The following is a 27,286-nucleotide window of genomic DNA, read 5'->3' on the forward strand; positions in this document are numbered from 1 at the left end:
AATGTTTTTGACAGTTTAAGCAGATTGTTTTAGAAAAAACTTTTAACTTTAATTGTTATTTATTCTTAATCTTTATTTTGTTCTATTATTTTGTCCAAAGAGAATTTGTAAAAGAATAATAATTGAAGTTTATTATAACCATATAATATGTAAAATTTCTGTACCAGACAGACTGAAATCAGACAGGACAGGTTGTTTGGGTGATTATTTTAAGCTATTTAAGTAATATCAAGTGATAGTTTTATTACAACAACCTAATCACCATGCTGTAACCCAAATCAATGTTCATAACAATTTTTAGATTATCAGTCCCCTTTAAAACCTAATTCATAAAAGCACATTTAATTTTTTCATTATGTTAGGCTAAGAATTTTCAACTATAGGAAAATATTTTTTTCTGAATAATTTTTCACATCGTTAAATTGAAAAAATTGATAATTTAATGGCATGTTATAGAAAACTTAATATAATTAATTTTATAAAAGCTACACCACAATGAAATTTGAATACACAATATATTATAATAATGAGTACACATACATTCGTCATACCCGAATATAATCTAATTTATATAGTGTAATTATGTAAGAGCAAAAAATTTTTTTATATGAATCGCATAATGATATTATGTTGTAATATAAAACCAATTTGTTCTTAAGGGAGCACCATTTTTTAGAATCATAACATGAACTCATATATTTCGTAATATTCATACTATTAGTACTGTTATACACCGCATAAAATGTTCATATGTGCTCTAGTTTGAAAACAGTATGTTTCTATTGTAATAAATAATGTTAACTAGAAAGGATGTCAGGAGAAAGAGTACAAAAATTTTTACTGTAGTGGAAAAAAAAAAGAGAAAATATGGGTCAATGTCATAATTATTATGAAAGAGTAGAAAATCACAAAAGTTGTGTTATAATGCAGAATTTTATATTTTATATTTAGTTAACATTAAAAATGGTATGTTCTTATTTCAAAAATAAATATTGTTTTTTCTTTTAAATATGTAATTATATTTGTATAAATATTGTATGCAGTGTTATAGTTTACATGATATTTAAATAATATTTTTATTGTCCTTTTATATTGAGATTTATTTGATTGTAATTATAGTAATAAAAAAACATTGTACATGTAGTTTTTGTTCTCATGATATTAAAGATTAATGTTTTGTAAAAAAAAGCTGTTTATTTACAGATTCCATATGGGCTTAAAGAAAAAGAGTTTTTAAAAACAGTTTGAATGTCAGTTTTCACATACAATACGAATTTTGCTGTTTCAAGGATAAGTTATTGTAAAAAGCCTTGTTTCTCAACAAGGGCTATCCCCATATAGCGCCATTGTAAATGGGGATACGTTACGTTGTGTTAACACTCACACACGAAACAAAATTATAGCTAGAATGCTAGGCAACAAGATTGCTAACGCTTGCGTTAATTTTCTCGCGTTAGTTGTGCATTAATATTTATTAAAATCGTGTCCGACATTGTTTTTGAACTTGTTTAAAATTGGGAAAATTCCTTCTAAAATTATGGTTTATAACTTTTTACTGAGTAATTTTACAAAAATTTATAATGAGTATGGATAATTTCTCTGTTATGACAATCTTAGATAAATTTATTTAACTATAATATATTAACAATTTTTTTTTTTTTAATTTTGCTAAATAGAAAGTCATTTATTGTATTTATAAAACCAAAAAAAAAAAAATTGTAGGAAAAGCATTCTAAATGTTCTGCTTATGAACGTATGCGTGCTGCGAGGTTTTTTTTTGATTTTAAGCAGGATTGTTATTGAAACAATCTTTGAATCAAATAAGAACGGCAAACTGTTTTATAGTGCAACTTAATCGTTATAATAAAATCATTAAAATTTATCGTATAAATGTTACGGAGAACCAATGAAGTATCGTTCTTCTAATAAAACAACTGCATACTGCTAATTAGTTTGAAATCTTGCAAAAATTTTACCCTACGTCATTTACTGACTTATTCGTATTAGAAATATTTCACTACATAAAATTTCTCAATGAGATTTATAAAAAAATTTTTTCGAAAATGCTGCACTTTTTTTTTTGAAAATTTTCACAGTAATAATATGAAAATTTGAGCTAAAAAAATTTGAGCCACAAGCAAAAAAGCTTGAAAACCACTGATGTAAATAATTTATCGTTTATTTTTAAAAATATTCTTTGTTGTAATTACTATATTAATTATTCTGTTAAATGCTATGTTCTAAGATAGTCCTAAAAATTAACCTTCGTTGTTTCAATCATAATTATGCAGTTTATTTTAAGACTGCAATGCACAGAGCATTATTCAAGAGCCAAAACGGAGGTACACAAAATAAAATCATAATAATTATTAGTTGTTTAGGAAATAAGTACACACATAGTTCCTAAAATAGAATGCAAGAGTAGTATTGACAAAAATTATAATACTTACTAGAAACTTGTTTAAATTTAAAGTTCATTGCTTACTGAATGTTTACATACCTGAAATAGAGAAAAAAGAAAATGTTATTAATAAATTTTCACCTATAAAATTTAGTTTTTTTAAAAAGTATTGACTAAATAAAAATTCAAATATTTCCATTTTAATAATGGGTTTCCGCTCCCGAACTTTTATAAAATAAATTAACTTAAAACGAATTCAACATGCCAATATTTCAAAATTAGATTATAATTGCAGTCCGGAAGGGCTATTAATTTGTAACTTTAAATCTCTGTTACAATTTTTTATTTTATGATTCATACGATACATTGTAATTAATGTGTACATAATATTCATTGTTTAGTCACTTGGATTTTCCCTCTACAATGCAAAATATTTAATTTCTTGTCTGCGGAAATATTCCGTTTTTTTCCTAATTTTCCAAGAACAATATACGATTTGATCAAATATCCTTTTCCGTAATGAAGATATTATAATGTACAGACTTTTATTATAATAATAATAAAAATAAGCTCTTCATTGGAGGTTTTTTATATGGGAAAAAATTCTTATGTATATTTCTGATACTCATAATACCTTATTAATAAGCATTTATACAAAATAGAAACTTGTGCAATTGCAGTAAATATAAATACAGATTACTAAATATGAAAACTTGAACATTTATAACACATAAATAATATATTATTAATCATTTGAGTTGAGTTAACAACAGGAGTGTGTTAAGGAAAATACAAGCCAAATTTGATAGCAAAATGTATAATAAATTTTTAAATAAATAAAATTTTTCATAATATTTAATAGCGGATTTCAATGAATGTTAATTTAAGGCGTTAAGAAAATTTTTCAACAACAATTATTCAGGCTTTATTGTATAAAATTTAAACAATTTTTTGAATAAAAAAAATCGTGCAGGTTTAAGGATATTTTAAAATACACTAATTTTGTGCTCAATATCATCATTCAAAGTTTATGAAATCCCTTAGATACTGAATCCCAACACTGTTAAATTTCACAAAAGCAACAATACAATTTATCCTTTTTTCTATTACAATTTAAATTGCATTGGAGCAAAAAAATAAACAAAAACTTTTATAAAGAGAATTATTAAAGGTATTAAAAATATTTTTATTTATTTATTTTGCAAAAATTGAAGGACCCTTGTATGCACTTGTAACTATGAATATTATTCCACAATATCCGCATTTAACTTCTTAATAAATAAAAATTAAAAGTAAGAGATGAATAAAACGTCAAATAAGGGTTAATATTAAAGATCAGATACAATAAATTTTGATTAAAAAATTTGCAGTTTCAATTTAAATGGAGTAAGCGATTTTATAATATTTAAAATTTTAATTCTGTATTATCCTGAATTTGATTCTTGTACAATTTCTCAATAGTTACTAAATTTTTTTATTATTTTGCATAGCATAAATACATAATAAGTATTTATAAAGAAACTGAGGGCTTGATCTGAATTTCAGACTTTTTTAAGAGCATTATTTCTCGCTATACATTACAAATAAAATGTAATGCCATAATTCCTTAATAGAAATTTCGAATCATCAATTTTATAATTCTTTTCAATTTAGATATAACAATAGTGTTGTTATTGAAGTGCTTATTCCTTTTTTTTGTGGAAAAAGAGTTCATCAGAGCTGTGATTTGCAAAAAAATTTCACTTTACAATCTGATGCTTAAAAATTTGCATTATTCATTAAAACTATTGCAATATAGAAACAGTTCAATAATATTGTTGAAGGATTAATAGTCATAAAATAAAATGAAGTAGAAAATTTTAAGCTGAAATTGCAAAATTTTCTTGATATGAGAGTTATAGGGTTTCTATACAAAATTATAGTTATAAAATTGAAAATTTTTTGAAAGATAAGAAAATATTTTATCTGCCGCATTTTTTTTTTAGCAACAAAACAAAATTTTACTAAAATTGCATACTTCTTGGTGTCGTTAAAATTTTGAAAGTTTGATTTAAATTTTTTGCCGCCATTTTAAATACAAATGAAAATATTTCCTTAAATAAAAATGATTGGAGATAATTTCGTCTCAATTGCTCTAGGTTCTGGATAATAGCAGCGTATTATTTTCAAAATGTGGTAGAAGACAAAACCTTCTAAGTCAGGTAATAATAAGATTGTGTTCTTGAAATTTATGCATTATGTAATTTGAAAGAATGTATAATTTAGATGAATTTGATTTAATTGTGACAAATTTACCTATTCAATTAGAAAAAACCTCGGAGGTTTTAATGGCGCAGATGCATTTTAATGTATAGTGCAGTTTTATTAACACTAAATTAATATGTTTATATAACTTTCATATTTCAAATGGTATTTTCATTTTCAGCTTATTTAATGTTTAATACTGTTATACAAATGTTAAATTAAATTTTTATTAAAAAGTACAAACTAAAAATTTTCGTCCAAATAAATAAATTTTTTTATTTCATTTACGTTAATTTGGAACGTACCGAATTTCGACTTCAATTTGAAGTGAAATCATAAGCCAATTTAATTTTAATTTTCTATATTATAATATAGAATTTTAAATTTACAAACACGTTATTATGCTTCATTTATTTGCTTTTATATTTTTATGAGGTCACTTCACTGCTTTGTTAACGCTCAATTTTATTCAATGGCTAAAAATTCATTATGTATAACTGCATATAATGCGTACACGTGAAAATGAATGCATAATAATTATTTATACTAGATCCTGATTGTATATATATATCATAATATATTATTTTTAAAATAATATTCTTTTGAAAATTATAATTTTATTATATTCATTATTCATAAAAGAATAAAACTAAAAAGATAATTGCAAAATTTGTAGGAAAGATATTAAAAATTTAATAGAATTGTTTTGTTAAAATTTAAACTTATAATTATTACAATACAATGAATTTCACGATCAAATAATTTTAGTACATCCTATTCTATTGTGTACTATTTTAATTCAAATGGTGTGTAAGATAATGGCGTAAAATAATAAAAGAAACTTAATTTTTAACATTATAATAAAATAAATTGAGAGCCGGAACACAATCTATGCTCTATAAATAAATAAAAAAAAACAGAAAGAGCTTCCCATATTTTTTTATGTGAAATGTGAAAGTGTGCGTAATAATAGTTTAGAATATTTTAAATTGACATTAATATTTTTTTTGCTATTCTAATATTACTGGCAAGATAATATTATGAGCTACTCATTTCTCTTTTGAAAGAAAATTATTTTGTCCGGTAGTATCCGTAAAAATCCTGAATATTTTAACTATGAGCTCTTTATATAAAGTATAAATATAAAAAATAATTTTGATATTGTATGAGAATGATGTGCAATTTTTCAAGCACACATACATATTTGAAATTTATATTTGCATTTATATACTGGAACAAATGTATGAATTACAAACGTACAAATGTACATGAAAAGTTTCTGATTTTTTAATTTGTACATTTTGTGTTTTGAAATTTTGTGTTCTTTTACAAAAATCAAAAAATATTTTTAACTAAAAATAGTAATTTATTCACAGTAAAGTATGAATGTCAAATATTGTTATTATTATACCTTAAATTTAACACAAAATAATTTACTATATAGAAAAATTGATGTAAATTTTGCATTTGAAATTGGATACATGTTTGTAGATTAAGTTGGGAATGTTTGACCACAGTGACTATTTTTTGTATTCCTCTTTAAAAGCCTCGCAAGTAATATTTAAATAATTTCCTTTCTGATAAAATGAATGTACATATCAATTATTACTATAGTCGGCATTGTAACAATTTACTGTCGCTTAAAATTTTGGTACATTTGCCAATCAACGACAACCTTTAAGATTAGCTTTACTCAACAAGATTTAGTATTCGATTCTAAATTCAACTACATATGAGATCTTTTCTCTTGTAATTCAAAAACTTACGCAATTATTTACGATAACTTAATTTGATCCGATTATAGTGCGTTCTTTGACCTCAATTCTCTTAATGCAAGAACAAAAAAAAATAAAATAACAAGAATTTTCAAAATTTTCTCTTGGATTATCATGACGTTTTTGATATCTATTCTGTACTCATGCAATTATACATATATTATATACATATATATGAATACACAATATGTACGTTTGTAATTTTAAAAATATTCAATCTAGATATTTATAATTTTTTTCATAATAATAATAATAAAATGCTAAAATGAAAAAAAAAACTAGATTTCCTTAAATTGGAGAATGGAAAATGAAAAAAAAAACAGCCAGATTCAGATTCGATTTACTGAAACTTCAATAAATTTTTTAGGTTCACTTATTTGTACATATCACATATGGGTACCGCAAGAGAAGAATTTTCTTCAATATTTTAATATTTTAGGTTTTGAATTTTTTTTTTTAGAGATTTCCATTTCAAGAACTTTCTGCCTCAAAGAAAACAATGTATGGAGGAGCTTTATATTTTCATATACTATTTTTTTCTATTTTATTTTGCAAGGAAAAAAAAATAATATTTTGAAATTCGAAAGAAGATTGATTGATGTTTTAGACATTTAAATAAAGTGTACCTTACAGATAAAATTTATTTTAATTTTTTTTTTTGTGCGTAAATAATATTAAATAATATATTTGTACATGTATATGTGAATATATGTTTATTTATTTTATATAAAAATTTATAATTCAAATATTATTATAATTATACATATACTATGCGTATGTACATAAGCAATATATTCGTATATACACTATACACGTAAAAATATTTACGATAACCATAAAATAGATTTTTTTTTATGTCAAAAACAAAGATTGATAAAATAATGATAAAAATGTCCAAATTGTTTCACTCGCATAGCCAATTTATATGATTGTTTCCTCAATTTTCTTTTTTCAATTTAATTTTAATAAAATAAGTTATACATAATATTAAATAGTGATATCATTTATAATTTTACTGAATTTTTTGATTTATATTATACATCTGTATAAAAAAGTGTATACAAAAGCTTGTGTATTAATATGTCAAATCGGATAGCACATTCAGTTCCGGGTATGGGTCAGAGATCAATTATTAAGAAGCATAACAAAAAAGAATTGTTCAAAGTGAGTCTTTTACAAAAAGAATAATTTTCAAAACTCTTAAAATATTATTTTATGAGATAGAGTTCGAAATTTTGCAAATAAGTAATCTTACAGTATTTCCTGAAGTCACTTGGAAAATAAAGAACACAATATAATATTTTAATTTTAATTGAATTAAAAAGTAATTATTAATAAATTCAAATAAATTGTATTTGCTGTGATTATTGTTAATATAAAAGAGGAGTAAAAATATCTCCTCCTTTTCGAATATTATTCTGGGGTCTAAAAATTTGCAGAAATATTTTCAAAACAGTTGTTGAATAGAATTTGAAAAGTTTTCGACACCTTCTTTATAGAAAATCTTAATTGATTTTTTTTTATTATTAGTCTACAATAGTAAAAGGCCTTTCTTAGAACGGAGGACAGTTAAGGGCCGATGATCAAATAGTCGCCAAACAAAAGTTGAAGAAATTTTGGATACCTTTTTGATGTATGGCTCTCCTTGATAAATTTTTTTTCGATTACTCGGACCTTATGCAGCAGGTATCAGTTTGAGCCTCGTTTTGAATAGCGACATGACGTGTGCTTGACAAATGGCATTCTTAAATCAGCGTTCGAACAACAAAAGGGCGGACACGGCTATAGATCTACTTGGAATTCGCCTAAGAACAACAATATATCAATAAACACATACTTTTTTTAGAGAGTTGCAAATGTTTCCTTCTTGGTTTTGCATATAGGTTTATATAATATACATAGGCTAATTGAATTTTAAAAATTATTGCTTATTAAGCGTGAAATTCTGTATTTACTTCATTGATTTTAATTAATTAAGAAATTAATAACTTCAAAAATATTATTGAATTATATTAGTTCAAGATTATTAGAATATTTTAAAATGATTTTCAAACATGATTTCTTTCTAATACTCTTATTGATTTGATTTAATTTTGAAATTCAAATTCATTATTAAATTTCTTTCAAACAAAAGTAACTCCTAATTCACATGTGTAATTTCTTTAATACAATAAATCCTTTAGGACTATTTTTATTACTTATTTTTCACTATTGTTAACCTATCTTTTTTGTTTCTTTGCAAATACGAAATTTACACTTCAAATACGAAAGGATAAATAATATGAGTCCGCTAAATTTAATTATTAAAAATCACATATTATTAAAAATCAAAAGATTGGTTCGCTACACTAATTCAATTGATGTACCTCATTAAGAAAAATTATTTGGATAAAGTTTTATAACAAAATTCAAATACCTTTGTAATTTCTAAAAAAAAGAAAAAGAAAATCGCAGCCTCCAAATAAAAAACTTGTAATTAACTTCGTTATATGAAAATTTAAATTTCTCACAAACCTATTCTTATTAATTAAGAGAAAGGGTTACAGAAGATTTTAAAAACAATTAATACAAACTAATAACAAATTTCAAAAAAAAAATTTAAATTCGGACCGATTAAGTAGCTTTGACTGCCAAACAGAATTTAAAAAATAAATTTCAAGAAATTTTATAATTTTTTTACAAACTTTTATAAATGGTAAATCAGTTCTCCTGATATCGCGGGTAGAGTCAAGGTTTCGTGTTCTTTAAATCAACACTCGACTTACATATCGTCTTTCACATTAACTCTGGACTGCTTATAACTTAAATTAATTTCTTTTTCTATTGTTCATCGCCATGTATTCTTAGGCCTACCGATATTAGGTCTATCCTGAGGATTTAATTCTAAAATTTGCCTGACTATGGATTTATCCGGCCTCCTACCCGTCTATATTTTTTCTTTCTTATTTGATTTTCTATTAAATTCTGCTTGCATAGGTCCTATAGGTCGCTGTTTCTAATTATGTTCAGCCAGAATATTCGGCATATGTTGCGGAAGCATTCATTTGTAAAGATCTGCATTCTATTAATGCTTTTTGTGTTCATAAGCCAAGTTTCACTGCCGTACAAGCTGTCAGCTTGACATTTCTGAAAAGTTGGGTGGATTTCCAGACCACTATCAAATCATTAGATTTCTAATCTAGTGATTTGATAGTGGTCGTTTTTTTAAATTTAATTTTGTTGAAATTGCTGAATTTGTTCTTTTTATCTCTTAAACGTTTCTGGAATTTGTTATTTGAAATGAAATTTTCCAAATATTTTATTAATAACTTTATTGTTGAGTTAATTTCAAAATTTAATCAAACTTCATCAAGAACAGTATTTATTTTTACACAAAATAAAATTCCTAATTAATTTCTAATTTACTTTAAAGGAGAAAGTATCCTTCTGGGACACCTTTCATATTGTGAGAAAAAGTATCATTTAGTAGAGGCAAAACCACAATGTTCATTATCCTAATAAATGTAAGTAATTGTTTTTTTTTTTTTTTTGTTATCATCGTTCATTTTAATATTATATACAAAGTTATAGCAGTCCTCTTTTATTAATATCAACAAAAGAGACCTTTTTCCGAAAATTTGAACTTTTTCAATAAGTTTATTTTAAATAATACAACATATTTTATTTAAAATAAAGTTTTTTACAATAATAATGAAAGACAAAGTTTCCTGCCTTTTTTTTTTTCTTCATTTGGTTTTTACAACTTAACTTGTCCTGTATTGGAGTATATTTCAATCCTTTTTAATGAAAAATCGTAAAGTAGAAAATGGTTTTTATCTTATTTATGAAAATGATATAATCTGGAAAATTTCAATTAAGTAAATTAATGAATAAATCTTGTGTAGAACAGCTACAATACGTGACACAATCATTACGCTTATCCTATATAATATAATTAAGAATGAAAAGAGATCAAAGATTCAACTCTTTATAATATTGATGATTATTTCAGGTTCTTTGAGATTTAATTGAATAAACATTTTAATTTTTGTTTTTTTTTTTTGTTCATTATCATTGTGTCATTATCGTTTAATCTTGTATAACAATATAAGAAATAAAAGAAAAGTTTTGTATAATATTATGCAACATGAAAGTGCCTATTTTGATACACAAAATAAAAATGATGAAAAAGATTTTTTTATTTTAAAATTTTATTAAAATTGATTTATGTTAAATTAGAATCTGATAATATTGTTATAATAATGTGTATTGGTACCCATGTAATTTCAATCATACCCGACATTATTATATACATATATAGAAAAATAAAGTTATAATCAAATAATATTCATGTACTGCCATACGCCATCGAACTTGAGTGTTAAAATTTCATTAATAGAAATTGACAAAAATATAAAAATAAACAGTTATATGACAATTTGTGTCAAAAAACAATGTGTCGGAGGAACCGCTGCTACAGGTAAAAGAATAATATTTCGAGCTACTTTAACTTCATTAAAATCTGTTTCATTCTTTTCATTACAGAAAGTATTAAAATTTCATAATTGAAAGAAGTTTAGAGTATACAGTATGCATAAATTTTGTGGGAAAATCTTAATACGAGATTGATTATGCAAAAATGGAATTGTTATCACAGATTTTAAAGCTTTCGCTGCCAGCTACAAAATATGTAGTAGTTGAAAACCGCACCAGAAATGCTAACTACGAAATAATTTGTAGCGAGAACTGTTTTACTACATTAAAATTGTTTTTGTTATGTTTTATTGAATTAATTTTATTATTTCATTTTGGCTCAGAGATAAATGCCTTTTACAAAAACAATTTAATTCGGAGAGTTCTGTTATTGTACAAATATTGGGTATTCCTCAAAAAATAATTATAAAATATTTTTAAATACAAAATAAAATCTTGAATAAATTGGCACCAACATTCGGCTATTTACCAAAATCGCCTTGGAATCGAAAGCGTTGAAGAAGTCAAATCACAACATTTTTTGTTCACGGCAGTATTTGCTAACGTTGTTTTTCTGTTCATTTTTGCTATGAAATTCTATATATTTCTTTATATAATTGACCGTAATGTTTCGAAAAACTGGAAAAATATTTGATAAACAAAGCCAACTGGGAAATGCAATAACAAATAATGACCACTGGAAAATAAAACTATGTAATGTTCTAGTTTTGAAACCCTCAGCTTTCTGATCAATGCATATAAGATTGTAATAAGGTTACAAGGATTTGTGGAAAAATTTGAAAAAATAATTTTAATCAACAATAAAAATTAGTTGAAAAACAAAAAAATAAAATTGTGCATGAGATTCCAAAAAATAATAATTGAATTTACTGGATTTGAAGGATATGACTTATGATTTTTTCTTTTCTCTCACTTTTTCTTCTTATTTTTATTTTTTTATTTTCTTTTATACCTTAACTTCAATTTCCATTTCAATTTGAATTTACGAAAACTGAAGTTGACGTCTTCATTTTGCGTAGGAGATTTACTCTTTTAATAAGATTTCTTATTAAGGAGAAGGAATCTTTTTTTTCCCTTTATTTTAGCTTTATTGTTTTAATTTGAATAATCATCATACTAAAAACTAGTTAAAAGAAGTCAAATTTAATGTTAAAGCATAAGAAAATTTTTATATTATTAAATTTCGTACATCAATTATTTTCAAATTCAATCATTTTCATCATCGTTATCAAATCCGAATAGCCAAACAAAAAAAAATAAAGCAAGAATCTTTAATGTACAGAAATGAAAATATTTTTTTTCCTTCTCCTTATTTATTACGATGCTAAACAAACTAGCCTTAAGGATAATAAACAATAAAAAAAAAAAAGAGAAATTTTCATTTTTTCAAAAACTGAAAGGGAAAAATGAAAAAAAATTTAAAAGAAAAGGGTCATCAGGAAATTGATAGAAGCGTCGTCTTTAAACTGAAATTTCCAACATTTTTGACTGAAATTAGAATTGATGTGTTTTTGAACGAATTTGAATAAGCAATAACTAATAATTAGAAATTACAAAACAAATCTGAGAAATTTCAAATCTAATACAACAAGGATATTAACTATAAGTGAAAGGGAAATTAGTTTTATTTTTTATTTTTGTAGGGTATAGCATTAGAATCCTAAAATTTTTAAAATTAAAAGACGGTAATAAATAAATTATTATAATTTTCCTAGGGAGTGTCATGGAAGAATTTTGTAAAATACGAAATGTTTTACGTTAAAAATTATAGAAGAAAAAATCCATTTTTATTCAATTTTTATAATCCGGAGAAAGATCTAAAATGGGGTTTTGAAAGATCTAAATGGGGCCCAAAGCTGCAATTACTGCCTGTCGAAATTTTAATTACCTATACTGTTACATCGAAATCCTGCAAGCTTTTTCAAATTTCAATTAACGCAAACCAAACCGGCAGTCAATGTCATGCTCTAAAAAAATGTAAAAAACTATCACTTATTTAATCGTCCGTTTCAGCCATTGTGTTAAGGCATTTTCTCAATTGTTTCTTTTTGCTCGTTCTAAATGATCTTAATAATTTAAAATATAATTTTAGTAATGATTAGACCTCAGGCAGATATGCAATTTTTAATTTTACAACATCTAAGCAACTAAAATATTCTGTCAATGCAAATCAGTTTATAAAAAATTACAAATTGCATGCAATTTAGCAATCAAGCAGTAAATTGCATGTATGCCTTGAATATTAACCTATGGAGCACAAACAAGCAATCAAACAATTGAAAAACTATAAATTACATGTTTGTCTGAGGTCTTCAAATAATTTAAATAATATTGTGTATATCGCTTATTTAAAAACAGTAATTTTTCTTTATCAAAGGAAAAGTGCTACTTTATAAATCATTGATTCGAACCGAATTAATTTTTTTAAAAAATATTAATTTAAATTTAATCTTAAAGAAATTTCTTACTTTGGAATGTGCTTTGGATGACAAATATTTTAATTATAATAAGCGAATTGTTTATACATACTTAGTTCTTTATACATAACATACTTAATGTAATTGTACCTTAGAAGGAATCACAGCAGTATAACGAAAATTTAAAAAATCTTGTAACATAATTTTCTCAAAAAAAATTAAGATTAAAATTTAAGATTCAAAATTTTTATCCTAGTTTAATTTTTTATACCTAGTTGAATTGTATTTTACATACAAAATTATTGGCTTTTGTATGTCACTATGACATTTCTATATGTCTAAGCTCTCATCCATTTTAATATGAAAAACAAACACATACATTATCGATAAAACTGAGGGAAGAAACATAAAAGGAATTCGTGATAAAAATTATTTTTATTTGTTTCAATTTATTTCGAATTTATTTATTTTATTTGTTTTTTTTTTTTGCTCGTTTCCTTTCTATAATATTTACCAATCTATATAATTCGTTTGGTTTGAGTTAATAAGTATTCCAAACTACCTCCGTAAGTGATTTTGATATTTTTTTTTGTTTCCTTCTGATTAAATTTTTTTCTTTTTTTCAATCTGTAAGGATTCTTTGAAAAACTAAAGAAAATATGTTCTGTGTAATACCTACAAACATATACAGATTAATAATATAAATAAAAGGAATAAAAGATGGCCGGATGTACATATTATATTTTTTTTATAAGAAATTTGTGACAGCCTGACACATTGGTAAAAAATTATTCTATTGTATTGTTAAAATTTAGTTATAAAATTAAGAGCATAAGTACAAAAAATTTTCCAAAAATTAATGAGAAGAGTAAATTGAGGGATTCTTGAAAATAGCCCAGGATTTTACCATTCGAAATTGAATTCCTGTTCATATGTACACAATTAAGTTATTCAAATTAAAATAAAATCGCAGCAGCTGTTCATTTCTTAATTTTATTGCTCAGTATGCCGATTTCTTTCAGAATGTAGAACACATTTTAAAAAGAGAGTAAAACAAAATTAGGATTTTCATGTTACTTTAGAGAAAATTCATATAACGTGAATCTGAAAAAAATTGTACTATAAGAACAAGTAGAAGAATAACGTTATTTATTGAAAATAAATGGCAACTCTATTTACCGTAATTGTAGCTACAAAAATAAAATGACAAAAGTCTTAAATTATTGTGAATAGAACCTGAAAAAAAATTTCCTTTTTCATCTTATACAAATACATAGAAAATAATTATAATTCCATCTTATATTTACTATATACAAAATTTCTTTCTTTGTGTGTAAATTTTCGTGACTAGAATTGATTAAATGACATAGCAAAAGATACCTTACCTAAAAGAAGTCAAATTAAATTGAAGTTAACTTACAGATGTCCTCTCTCATTCCCTATTCATAACTTACTTATACTCGAATTTATTTAATACAAAAACTAAGAAGAATGTGTAGACAAACATACGTACATTATTATTTTTTGTCACTTAAATAACAGTTTATTAGTTTTTGTTTCTTCGACATCAAAACCATTTTTTACTTTTTTTTGTATTCAGTCAAAGATTAAATGTCAAATAATATTTGGCAATGACATTATAAAAAATAATGTAAAACTTATGGGAATGGAAAAAATTGAGGTTCAAAATAAAAAAATTAAGCAATTGAGTAAATATAAATCTCTAAATTTATTCTAAAAGCCAGTTTTTTATACCAAAATGAATTATTATTGAAATATTTTAAGAGTATGTTCCAATCTACTAAGTTTTGGTACTAAAACTTTGAAATTTGAATTTTGTCTAATATTGAATAAGAAACAGATAATGAGCTGATATTAGAAATCAAAAAATCAAGATGTTAATATTGAAATATTGCAATATACGAGAAAGGGGTTCAAAGTGTCAAGCGTGCGCTTATCGACTGCCATGTTAATTGTTACTGAACAGATTTTAATTTCGTAAGATAAAATTTTGTGATTAAATGTTTTTTTTGAAATAAATTTGATTATGTATATTTTAAGATAAGATAATTATACTGAATTACAATATTATTTATATAGTTTCAAAAAATACAATAAAGAAAAAAAAAAAAATCCTCAATTCAATTTCTTTCCAAATTCAACTACTTTTATGTACATTGCATAACATGGGTTTTAAATTAAATTTTAAATGGTGGGATATGTGAATGTAGCGTGAGATAACAAAGCTGTATAACCCAGTGTGGTGCTCTTCTGAGGAACAAAAGCGGAAACCTTTCGTGGAGAACTATTTAATGAAGTGAGAAAGTACCATACAGAGTTCCTGGAACGGTTATCCAGTGTTTTGGCAGGCTAACGAAGTTCTAAATCACAACCGACTAGACAGGTAAGAATCATATGTAAATTCTCATAATATTCCGATGGAGCATTCCAGACAGAGAGGCTCCTTTGGAAAACTTGGCTCTGAAAGTCATGACTTTTCTAGCAATGGCTTCCCAACAGTCAAGACCGTCTTCAATAGCAAGTAAGCAACAATACAAAATTGAAAATAAAAAACAGAACCAGCATTTTTCCTTTTCTTTTAATTATTGGTAACTCCAAAACCATTTCCCTTAAAGATTTCAAAATTTGGCTGAATCAATGCAATCCACGAATTTCATAGAAGGCAAACAAAAAAAAAAATAAATTATTTTTTTTTTACCTTTCGTTAGAATTCTTCGAAAAGTACTCATATAAAATTTAGATAATTTTCTCCTGCCCTATTTATTTATTTATTTTCTCTCTTTTCTTCTTTTTAAATTTTTAATTTATAATTTAGGTAATCTGAGTAAGCACTTCAAAAAGAATTTTATTTGCTTAACTGTAGAAAAGAATATGAAATTAGAAGAAAATTTAAAATAAAAGGATTTAATTTCCTTTTAATTATGAAAAAAAAAAAACAAAAAAAAAATGTTGTTATAATTTCTCTTATGAAATCAAAAAGGGAAATCAGCATAATTAATATTTTGTTTGAAAGATTAAAGTCGACTTTACTTATTAACATTTAGGAGTAGGGGTTTTAGCGATTTCAAAAAAGACATACGGATGTACTAATTTAAATTGATATAGGATGAAAATCATATTATTATGGAAAATTTCAAGTTAAAATATTGTAATTTTTATTATTTTGTTATTTTTGTAAGGATAAGAAAATTAATTTTTTTTTAATCATTTATCAATATTGTTCCTTTTACGTTTTTGAAAAATTAATTTCCTTTTCCTTTGCCTGACAAAAGTTAAAGTAAAATACGATAAATACTAAATAAAAATTTATTTGAACTCAAGTTATATAATAACCTTTACTAAAAATATTGTACGATCCAACCCGCTAGTCACTCTAAATTAGATTTATTAACGAAAACAATAAAACGGCAGTCTAGAGGTGGCTTAAGAAACTCCATGAATTAGGTCGGAGAAATCGAATCACATTGTTCTGGACGCCAGGCTATGTAGGCGGAGAAGGAAATAAGGCAGCTGATGCGCTGACGAAGAAAGGGGCCAATACAACCCCCTCGGCACTAAGTCCTTCTTGGGAATCGGACCGCATACTTAGTTCGATAACTGAAAAAGGAATTAGAAAGAAGACTACCGGAGTGTTTTAGAGATCTTCCAAGGCTGCGATAGGCCGATAAGCTTCTTTGGAGATTATAACCAGATGCGATTTAAGTTGATTATAAGTTTGGGCAAGAATCAGGTGAGAATTTTAATGGAAGTCTTCTCGGAGACTTAAGAGGGCACCATAGCAGTCTGAGTCTAAAAAGTGAGGACACTTGCAGATTCTGTATTAAGGAATACGAACTACAGTATATATTCAATTCTCTATTGAATATATACTGCAGGAACTACAAGAAAGGGTTAAGGTGTTCTGATGATAAGAATTAGCTCTTCCACTAGTTTAATTACATTTATGCAAGATTAATCTTTTTATCACAGAAGTGTTTAAATAATATTTAATTTGATTTTTTAGCTTTTAATTTTGAATTTTTTTTATATGTGTAAAATTAAGGGATGTTAAGGTATATGTGCATATGTATATGTGTATACTAAAACAAAAGGTAAAAAAAAAACAATATTATTTTTTTATAAACTGTCAAAATATAAGTATATACTAGATCTTGCAATACTAATTGAAATTCGGGTTCAAAATAGAAAAAAAGGATAACATTCTTTTGTTTTTTTTTTTTTAACATATCCTCATTTAATTTCCTTTCAACATTATTATACTTGTGTACCCAGCTCATATATTAAAACTATATAAAAATTAACTTTATTTAATTTACGGAAAAATACATATACATACGTACATATTATGTAATACATGTTTCCTTTTTCCAAAAGCAGATAAACAATATTTATAATACATACATATGTGTGTGTGTTTAAATGTATAAGAGGCAAAGAAAAATTTTTAAAATAAGTTTCCATTAAAATGAAAAGGATTTCATTAAATTAAAAGTCAAAACAAAAAAAGGGAGATAGTAAGAGTGAGATATGAAAAAATAAAGTAGAGAAAAAAAAAGGAAATTCTTAATTCACAAAAAAAAAAAAAAATTATCAATGTCGTATCCTCTTTTTTAACTTCTTTTTAAGGATTCTCAATGTTGTTTTTTATATTCTTTTTCTGTTTTTAATTTTACTTAAAAAAAAAAAGCAACAATACAACAAAAATATGGAACAAGCACTATAAATAGTCCTTGAAAAATTCATGTATAAATTACCCAATTTTTAAGATCTTATTGTTGTTGTCTCTTTCCTTTCTTTTTTGTAAATTCAAAGCACTTTTTTTTTTTTTTTCATTTTTTAATTTTTTGATTTTTATGTTTTCATGTTTTACTTGTGTGCACCTAACACATTTTTAAATATGTAAAAAGGGACACCCAATTATGCAGATTAGCATAAAAAAAAAAATAAGTATGAAAAATAAAAAGCAAAAAAAATCATACAATTATACATTTTATCCTTTGTACAGGAAATATCACATACGACAGACACTAAACACAAAAAAAAAAATTTTTTTTTCAATTGTTTTTTATTTTTTTTGTTCCTCTTTTATTATAATGAAATTAAGTATAAACATGTCCTTTAAACGTTATCCTATTTCTTTACTGTGAACACATATACAAAAAAAATAAAATGTATAAAAAGGAAGAATTTTGTTCTTAATAAAATGATTTTTTTTTTATATATAAAATTTTTAAACATTATGAAAATTTACATATTTTTTTTTTTTTAAATGTGTACAGAAATTTTGCTTTGATTTCAAATGTAGTCACGACTGAACACATCCATTAGAATATCTACATAATATTAGAAGGAAATATGGAAATTGTTATATTTTTGCATACATTAACAATGAATGTATATGAATTTTAGTTTCAAATAAAAATATGTCTGTTCTATATAAGTATTTAGAAAAGTTATTGCATTCTTTAGATATTTTGACTTCACTGTGCTGAGAATATTCTAAGTCTCAAGAAATCTAATTTAAAAAATTACATTTTGTTCAAAAAATTTTTTATTTTGTATTAATGCTAAATTTGCTTTAGAAATTTAATTTCTCGAAAAACTTTATCTACTTATTTGAATTAAAATTTTTTACTTTGCAAACTAGCAATAGAAATGATGGTATGTACACAGCGATTTCACATACACAGCTTAGGCATGAACAACTATATAACAGCCAAATAAGAATTATTTTTAAGCACTTAAAACTCTTTAGATTAAAGAGCATTTTATTCAATTGAATTAAAATTTTGACTTTTTAAACTAGCAAGAGAAACGAAAGCTTGTACACATTGATGGCATGCACACAGTTTCATAGAAATTCTTCAGGTTGAAAAGAATTTTACGAAAAAAAATGAGATTGAAATTATTTAATTTATAAGGCTTTTTATATGACCTTTATAACACTTTTGGATTTTATTAGAAGAGTTTTGTTGATATTTCTGGTATTATAATTTTTTTAATACATAATTTTTCTCTTCTCAAAAATACGGTTACAGTTACTAACGTAATTATGTAAAATATTTTAAAATTATAGGAGAGGAGAAATCGATAAAGTTTATTATTATATATGTGTAAAAATGCTTAGAACACCATAAACGAGATATGAATTTTTAATTAAATAAACTGTTTATAATAAGAGATATCATCTTTGAACTTTAATAGTTTACAGTTTCTGTAAATGAAAATCTCTACATAACAAATGTAACATGTGTACGTGAAGGCATAATATGTTAATTTGTTATTTTCTCATAATAATGTTACAATACTGTTGCGATAATTGCTATATAATTAAATTTACAAATAAATAAAAAATTTTTCTTGAAAAATATGTAATTTAATTTACGTTAAAAGAACCCAAATGCAATTAACTAAATTATAAAAAATTCATAAAATTTAAAATTATAAAAAATTCATAAAGATTTGAAATTTATGAAGGAAAGAAAATTTCTTTTGATGTAAGCTCATTTTTAATCCAGATATTGCAATCCCGTTTTATATTAAAATAATATTTTTGAGTCTTAATCCAGCCGCGCCAAATCAAAGTCCGCTTGTCAAAATGCATAGCATACAAAAAATTTTATTCAATTCTTCATCATAAATGTGTTGAAAGAAATATTTGTACAAAAAATCTGATTTGAACATGTAAATTACAAAAAATTCCATTTCATTTCTATAGGAAATAAAATTTTACTAAGAAATTATTTTGTATAAAATATTTTTCTTAATGTAATTCTAGTGAAAAGGGACTACTACAATAAACATAATATTATATTCAAAGAAATGTATATAAACTTTTATCCTTTTCGGTTTTTAGTTTCCTCCATTAATATTATGCAAAGCTGAACAAAAGAAACACTAAAAAGTTTTATTGAAGTGACAATACAAAATAAGAAAAAAACGAAAAAATTCTTTAAATGTTAAGAAAAACTTTAATTTTCCAATGAATACTTTTAGAATCCTCATTACATTTTCGGAAAATATAACATTCTAAAACTATTTTATATATACATATATATATATAAATACACAAACAATAAAAATAAGAAAATGAAAACAAATATAAAACCAACTAATTTTCCGCTATGATGCCCCGTTGCCAAAAGTGCTAATGCTATTCAAAATAAGCAATGACAAAAATTTCATTTCCTTCAATAAAATTTTCTTAATTTGAATTGCTTAATATGTAGCTATATGGTTCGTTTAAAATTTATACTAAATTTATTTTTAAATGACACTCAAATTATATTTCTCTATTATTACTCAAAAAAAAAAATTTAGAAGATTTTGAGGATTCTTTTATTTTTTTTTCATAAAAGTTGAATTATAGTAAAATTTAAAAAAAACATTTGTGAATGAATTCTTATAATTTGGAGTATATTATTCAAAATTCTGCAGCAACAAACTGTTAACAAAATGGTGAATTCTGCAAGAACTGTTATTTCTGCTTCCACAACTAAATATTGTCAAAATTCTGTATCGCATTTTCCAATAGTAAAATGTGACGTCTACAAAATTTCATGTCATGTTTTGAATTATTTAAAAAAATCTTTTGGAGTTGTGGGGCGCACCTATCCAAATCCCTTGTTTAAGCTATAATTACAATAACAACCTTTTTCGACAGAGAGCAAATTATTTATAAAAGTTTGGTAGTATATTATTATGCTCATTCATTTTATAGTTGCCGTGCTAACAGATGTACAAATGGACATGATGTCTAATGTTATATTCATTATAAAGTCGTTATAAATTCCATACCAAAGTTAATTATATTCTTCAATATGATGTATGGTATAAAAAAAGAATATCTATAAGTTTATAAATCTCTAATGATTAATGTGACAACTGTAATACAATCTATTGTATATAAAATAAACACCTGTATTATGCGATAACATAATTTAAGTAAACAGGTAAAACATTTCAATTTTAATTTAATTTATTATTCCGCTTGTATAAGCTTAGTAAAACATTATGTGATAATTTCTATAGAACAATTCGAAAAGTGTATAATAGCGGTAAATGAACTTTTTATATATTAATTTTACATTATATAATTTTCATTTTAAAATTCATCTAATCTCTAAATTTTCATACAATACTCAACGGATTTATTTTTTATAAAAATAAATTCTCATATTTTCTACTCTACATCGAATAGTCAGAATATCCAATTTATTAAAATGTCCAATAATCATTAATTTTATAGTTAAAATGGAGTATAACAAAAAAAAAAACACTGAACAATGACGGTTTAAATACATAAGTATCAAAATATTTTGTATAAAAATAAAAATATACAAAAATATTTAGAAATATTTAATGTTAGTATGACAATAATCACACATTGATTGTAATCGTCATTTGGTCGTGACCAAAAAAAAATTTTTAGTTTAGAATCATTTATAATGAAAGGATTTTATATTTTTTTTAGTCGTTTTTGTATTTTGTACATATTTTTATAGCTACAGTTAAATTTACAGATAAAAAATTTGTAGGTACAAGGTGTGCCGTTATAACTTTTTTCATAAATATTTTTATGATTCTATTTTAATATCGTATCTGACCATTGGTGAAGTGGTTATGGCACCGGTCCTTTATCCGAAGGGTCTCGGGTTCAAACCCCGGTCAAGTCACTATAAAAATTATATTCAATATTATTATAACTTAATATACAATACTAATATTATACAAGTAATTTTCAAATATTCATAATATTTGATATTAAAAAAAGCTAAGAAAAATAAACAGTAAATATTAATAACCTCAAATAATTGTAATATACATAAAAACTACGGCAGGCTAGTCACCTACCTAGTTAACTGTATGAGCCCTATGCTCCTTCTAGGAGTGAATAAGGAAAAAAAAAATTTTAATATCGTAAAATTACATAAAATTTCCATGAAATACATAAAATTAAAAATACATAAAATTTATGAATTGTAATTGATTGAAAGAGCTAAACACAATAGTGGTATCTCGTCTACAAAATTTAATCAATCTGAACTCTTAAAGCCATAATAAAATATACTACATTCTAAAATACGACCAAGATTTATTGAAACTGAATACGCGAACTAATGAAATAAAAATTAAAAAAAAATTACTCTATTGCGAAAAATCGTTTTTGATCGATGAAGAATACCAAATCCCTAAACCAAAAAAATCAGAGGCAAATATGTGTTACTTAATTAGTGGAGTTTTTCTAATAATTTTATAATTTTCGGCAAATTTTTTAAAAATTTATTGTTCGACAATCTTTGAGTTGACATTTTTCATTTATACTTTCATATTTTTTAATTTTAATATTAAAATATTGTTTAGCACACACACATATTTTATGTAATGTGAAGCATCCTGTTTTAAATGTAAAAACTTACAAAATAAATTTTTTTTTGAGTAAAAATTCCCAGATTGAAATTTAAACAATTCGTCACTTTCGAAATCTCTGACATTTTAATTTTTTTTTATCGTATTTGTTTACATTTTGATACAATAAATCCTTTGTTCACTATTCGCTATTGTTATATTATTATTATCCTGATGGAGTTGAAAATGACAGACATTTTATTTATGAAGGAATTTAAAATGTGAACAACTTTTTACTGATATCAGTGTTGTAGATTCTTATCATCATTTTCAATTTATATAAATATACGAAACTATTTTTACGTGTATGTACGAGTATGTTGAATAGAAGCATAATGTATAATTATACTGTTAACGTTGATTTGGCGTTTTTTAATATTATAATATTATGCGTTCACTTATGTCAGACCTTCAATATAAAATAAGATTATGTTTGTTTTTTATACAAATTTCATTATTTATTTAGATTTAATTGGGCGTCCACTCACATTGTTATTTTATTATTTTCATTTTGACTTTTCCTCTACTTTAATAATAGTTCTAATACTCGTTGACTATCTTCCAATTTTAATTATTTTAAATTAAATAATTTCCCTATAATGGGTCTATTTGTGCTACGAGTATTACAAAATTTGATCATATAATGAACAAGCAAAATCATATTTTTGATGAATCCGAGCCACTTTCCCGAGGAAATATTGCACAACAAAATGCCCACCAGCAAGGGCTCGTAAAAGCTGTCCTTTTCTAATGGATCAATGCGCCACACTCATTGAGAAGATACATCGGGATCTTCTTCCCTTTCTCATGGCTTGATGTTGCTATGAAAACGGAAAAAAGCAAAAGAAAAGTACTCAAATGATGTGGCGAGTCCATCAGATGGGTGGATTTTTTCTAATGAAAGTTTTTTAGAAAATGTTAGCAATGTTTCCAACCATTTCTTTTTAAAAGAAATACAAAACTCTTATATACATTCTTGAAGTATATAGTTTCTTAATAAATTTCATTATTATTTTCGAAATTTTTCTTAGAAAATATTTTTCAAACTGTAGCTCTAAATTATTCATTTATTAGGATCATATCTTACATATTGTTATATTTTGTATATTAGTTTATTACAATACGAGTATGACAGAATAATTTTGATTTCATAACAATGTTATTGTTATACAAAAAAAAATTTTTTTTGTGGTGACTTTAATAAGATAAGTTTTTAATATTAAAATATTAAAAATTTTCTTGATGTCCGTGATTTTAAAGCTGAGCTATATTGGTTAGGGAAACTGAACTCTTAGTATTTTAATTCAAACAACTTCAAAGTATTATTGTGGTTGTATTTGAGTGTTTATTCAAAAACAATATTCGCTTGTATTCATTTTTCTTCTTTTGGTTTTTATTTTTGTTTAGCTTTAGATACTTTATGTTAAAATAGGATTACTGCTAATATTAACAGGATATTATAAGGATTAAAAATAAAGTTTTTTCCTTCCTGAAAGACGAAAGACCATTTGTAAAAATGTTTTTTTTTTATTCTTATTTTTATTCTTATAATTTTAAAAGCTTTGTCTCCTTGGTTACCCATGGAATTAAGACAAAGTTTATTCTTTCCGGTTTCATTTTTTTCTTCCCATCATAGTTCTTATACAAATACACATACATACATAAACACATTTTAAGTATGTCGATATGTAAACATTTTATATTTTCAGTATAATAGTACAGTTATGGCATCACATATATTTTTTCCAATATATTATGTATAATATGTAAGTATGTATGTACATATAGAAAAGAGAACATCATTATTCCGTTCATGTATACATATATATAGAGCTTTACGATCAGACTTTTAATGTAAAATAAAAATATCAAAAAAAAAATAATCGGCTTGTTTTTATACAATAGATTATGTTTAGGTATAATAATAGGAAAAGAAGAATAAGGCAAAAAAAAAAAAATCGTTAAACCTTAAAAAGTTAATGCAATAGAAAAGGAAAAATGTTAATAAAAATGTTTTTAAGGACTATAATGCTTTCTCTTTTTACATACATACATATCATATGTATATAATATGTTTTTTCTATTATACGCATTCTCTTATGTATATTACAAGCAATATATACCAGGGATACAGAAGTTACTGAATACATAGATATTATAAAATTTTTTCTTCGGTTAATAACAATGATAATGATAATTATAACAATATGTATGTATGTGTGTTTCAAAAACTAATATGGACTGTGGTTGAAATAAAGTTTATTTTTGTTTCCTGTATTGTAGGTATAATTATCATTAACGGGATCCTACCCAACATAAGTTTAATGTACAGAAAAAATAATAATAGAAAAGAAAATATTAATATGGGTTTTATATTTTAGTAAGTATACTACTGTATACAACTATTTAGAAGAAAATATAAAAATTCATTTAGTCTACTAAATTATTTTCAAAAAAAAAAATAATTAGAAGAAGATGGGATAGAATTTAGAGTTGCCTTATTATATAAATAAATTTTATTAGAAAGAAAAAATAATTATACTGAGATTAACAGAAATCGAGTTTAAGTTTTATATGGTATGGCCACGCATTACCTATACCATAATACTGGAATACTAGTATGATAATACTAAAATACTAATAGTGATAGCAATTTGGAACGACTAGACCACAACTTTTCCATATTAACACTCAATGATTATAAAATTTGTACCTTAACTGTGTGTTAGCCAATATATATAATATTATAACACTAAAATCCTTCCTTGATACACAAGTTCTTTATACTTATAAGAAACCTACTTTTTGATAATAAGTTGCTACTCATAATTTCGTGAAAACTCTTAAAAATAAATACAATCTAGTACTAGCTTCTCAAAATGCTAACAATTTCAAGCGTACTTTTATTCTCTTAAAAGCTTATTTTTAAGTTACCCAACCAATTATAGTTATACGTGTTTTAATAGTTAAACTTTTGATGTTCACACTTGAATAAAAATGTAAACTTCGGCCTTTTTCTACTTATGTAGTACATGTGGTGTGCACAAAACTAATGATATTAAAATTTATATTGGTACTTTATCTTTGTTGTTGAATAAAATAAAATTCACCAATATTGTTCTTGATAATAGCATCGCCCTATTGTATGCACTTTTAATTTTAAAAACCTAAATAAAATTTTCCAATGCATAATTGAACTTGAAAATATTCACAATGGAAGCTATAGAACAAAAACACTGAAAGTCACATTACAGTTATAGATTTCATATATATTATAATTTTCATGTCAAAAGTTTGCATACAATATACTGAAAAAATTTTAAGATGATGGCACGTGTAACACATTTTGTTAAATAAACTTTTTCTGGTTTACTAATAAACCAAATAAGCGTTAATAAATAGAATGTTATTAAAAAATATACTTTTATTTACATTTTTTTTATAAATCCTGTGAGAGGCACAAAAACTAAAACAAGTAATAATCATTTTACACTAACTAATTAGATCAATTAACGATCTCACTATATTTTCTGATAGGAAATCATTTACATTATTTCTTTTAGCGTTACATTTGTAGATTGGAGAGGGTAGAATGGGGCGATGATGAATACCGACTAAAATGACCCATTTTGCCCCCCACCACAAGCGCCCAATGTCTCTCCTAGATCACTCCGTGGAGACGATTCCCACTGTTTTACAGAGTAAATATCCTACAACGGTATGCCAACCAGAGAGGGTCACACTCATTGAGCAGGTGCGCCAGAGTCCGCTTCCTCTCCTCACAGTAGCTGCAACATCCATAGACCCTATTTGCTTAAGTGCTTCCTAAGAATATAGCTGTCTTAATGATTATATCCAAAATTAACTTAATTAACAATATTGTAAACAAAATGAAATGAACAGCAAGGCAAGAAGGATATTTATACGAATTGTTTACATGACTATATACATTCTAAATGTTATTGTACATTATATCAATCCTTTAATTACTATATATTTAACATAAATTACACTAAGTTTTAATAGAAAATATTATTTTAGTAAAGGGATTCCAAAAATTAAATAAAAAAAATCAAATCAAAATTTTGTGCGTGGATTTAATTGTAATATGGGAACTTTATAAAACTTTCTTATTTTTGTATTTAAATTTTATTTTATTCTCATTATTTAGTTGAAAATAACAATATAAATTTACGTTAAAAGAACAATACTATTTAATTTACCTAAACTACTCAACAATTCCTTGAAATGTTATCTACGAGAAGAAAAAACTGTTATATAGAACAATCGTAAACTTCTTTTATTTCCAATAAAAAAAACTTAAAAAATTTATAACACATTATATAGACACTTTTGTTTTATAGACAACAATAAAGGTACCCGCAATGGTTTTCATAGGTACAACAATATTAAATTGTTGCATACATATACAATGGAATAAGAAATTAAAACCGTTAATATAATAATCGAATTTCACCGTTAAATGAATGAGTTAAAATAAATAATTCTTCTTTTTCTTACTAGGCCTTACAGACCATGAAGGTCCT

General features: G+C 24.5%; 1 protein-coding gene across 1 annotated transcript in view; it reads right to left on the minus strand.

Moving 5' to 3' along the window:
* Window positions 1-1,168: 1,168 nt before the first annotated feature.
* Window positions 1,169-27,286, minus strand: part of LOC129611782 (loricrin-like) — a 54,116-nt gene continuing 27,998 nt past the window's right edge. The window contains exon 2 of the mRNA XM_055525089.1: window positions 1,169-2,500. Within this exon, the coding sequence (XP_055381064.1) occupies window positions 2,468-2,500 (33 nt within the window). The 3' untranslated portion in view covers window positions 1,169-2,467. The remainder of the gene's footprint in view (window positions 2,501-27,286) is intronic.

Source organism: Condylostylus longicornis, unplaced genomic scaffold, assembly GCF_029603195.1.
Source record: "Condylostylus longicornis isolate FDR11 unplaced genomic scaffold, ASM2960319v2 ptg000055l, whole genome shotgun sequence".
Lineage (NCBI taxonomy): Eukaryota > Metazoa > Arthropoda > Insecta > Diptera > Dolichopodidae > Condylostylus > Condylostylus longicornis.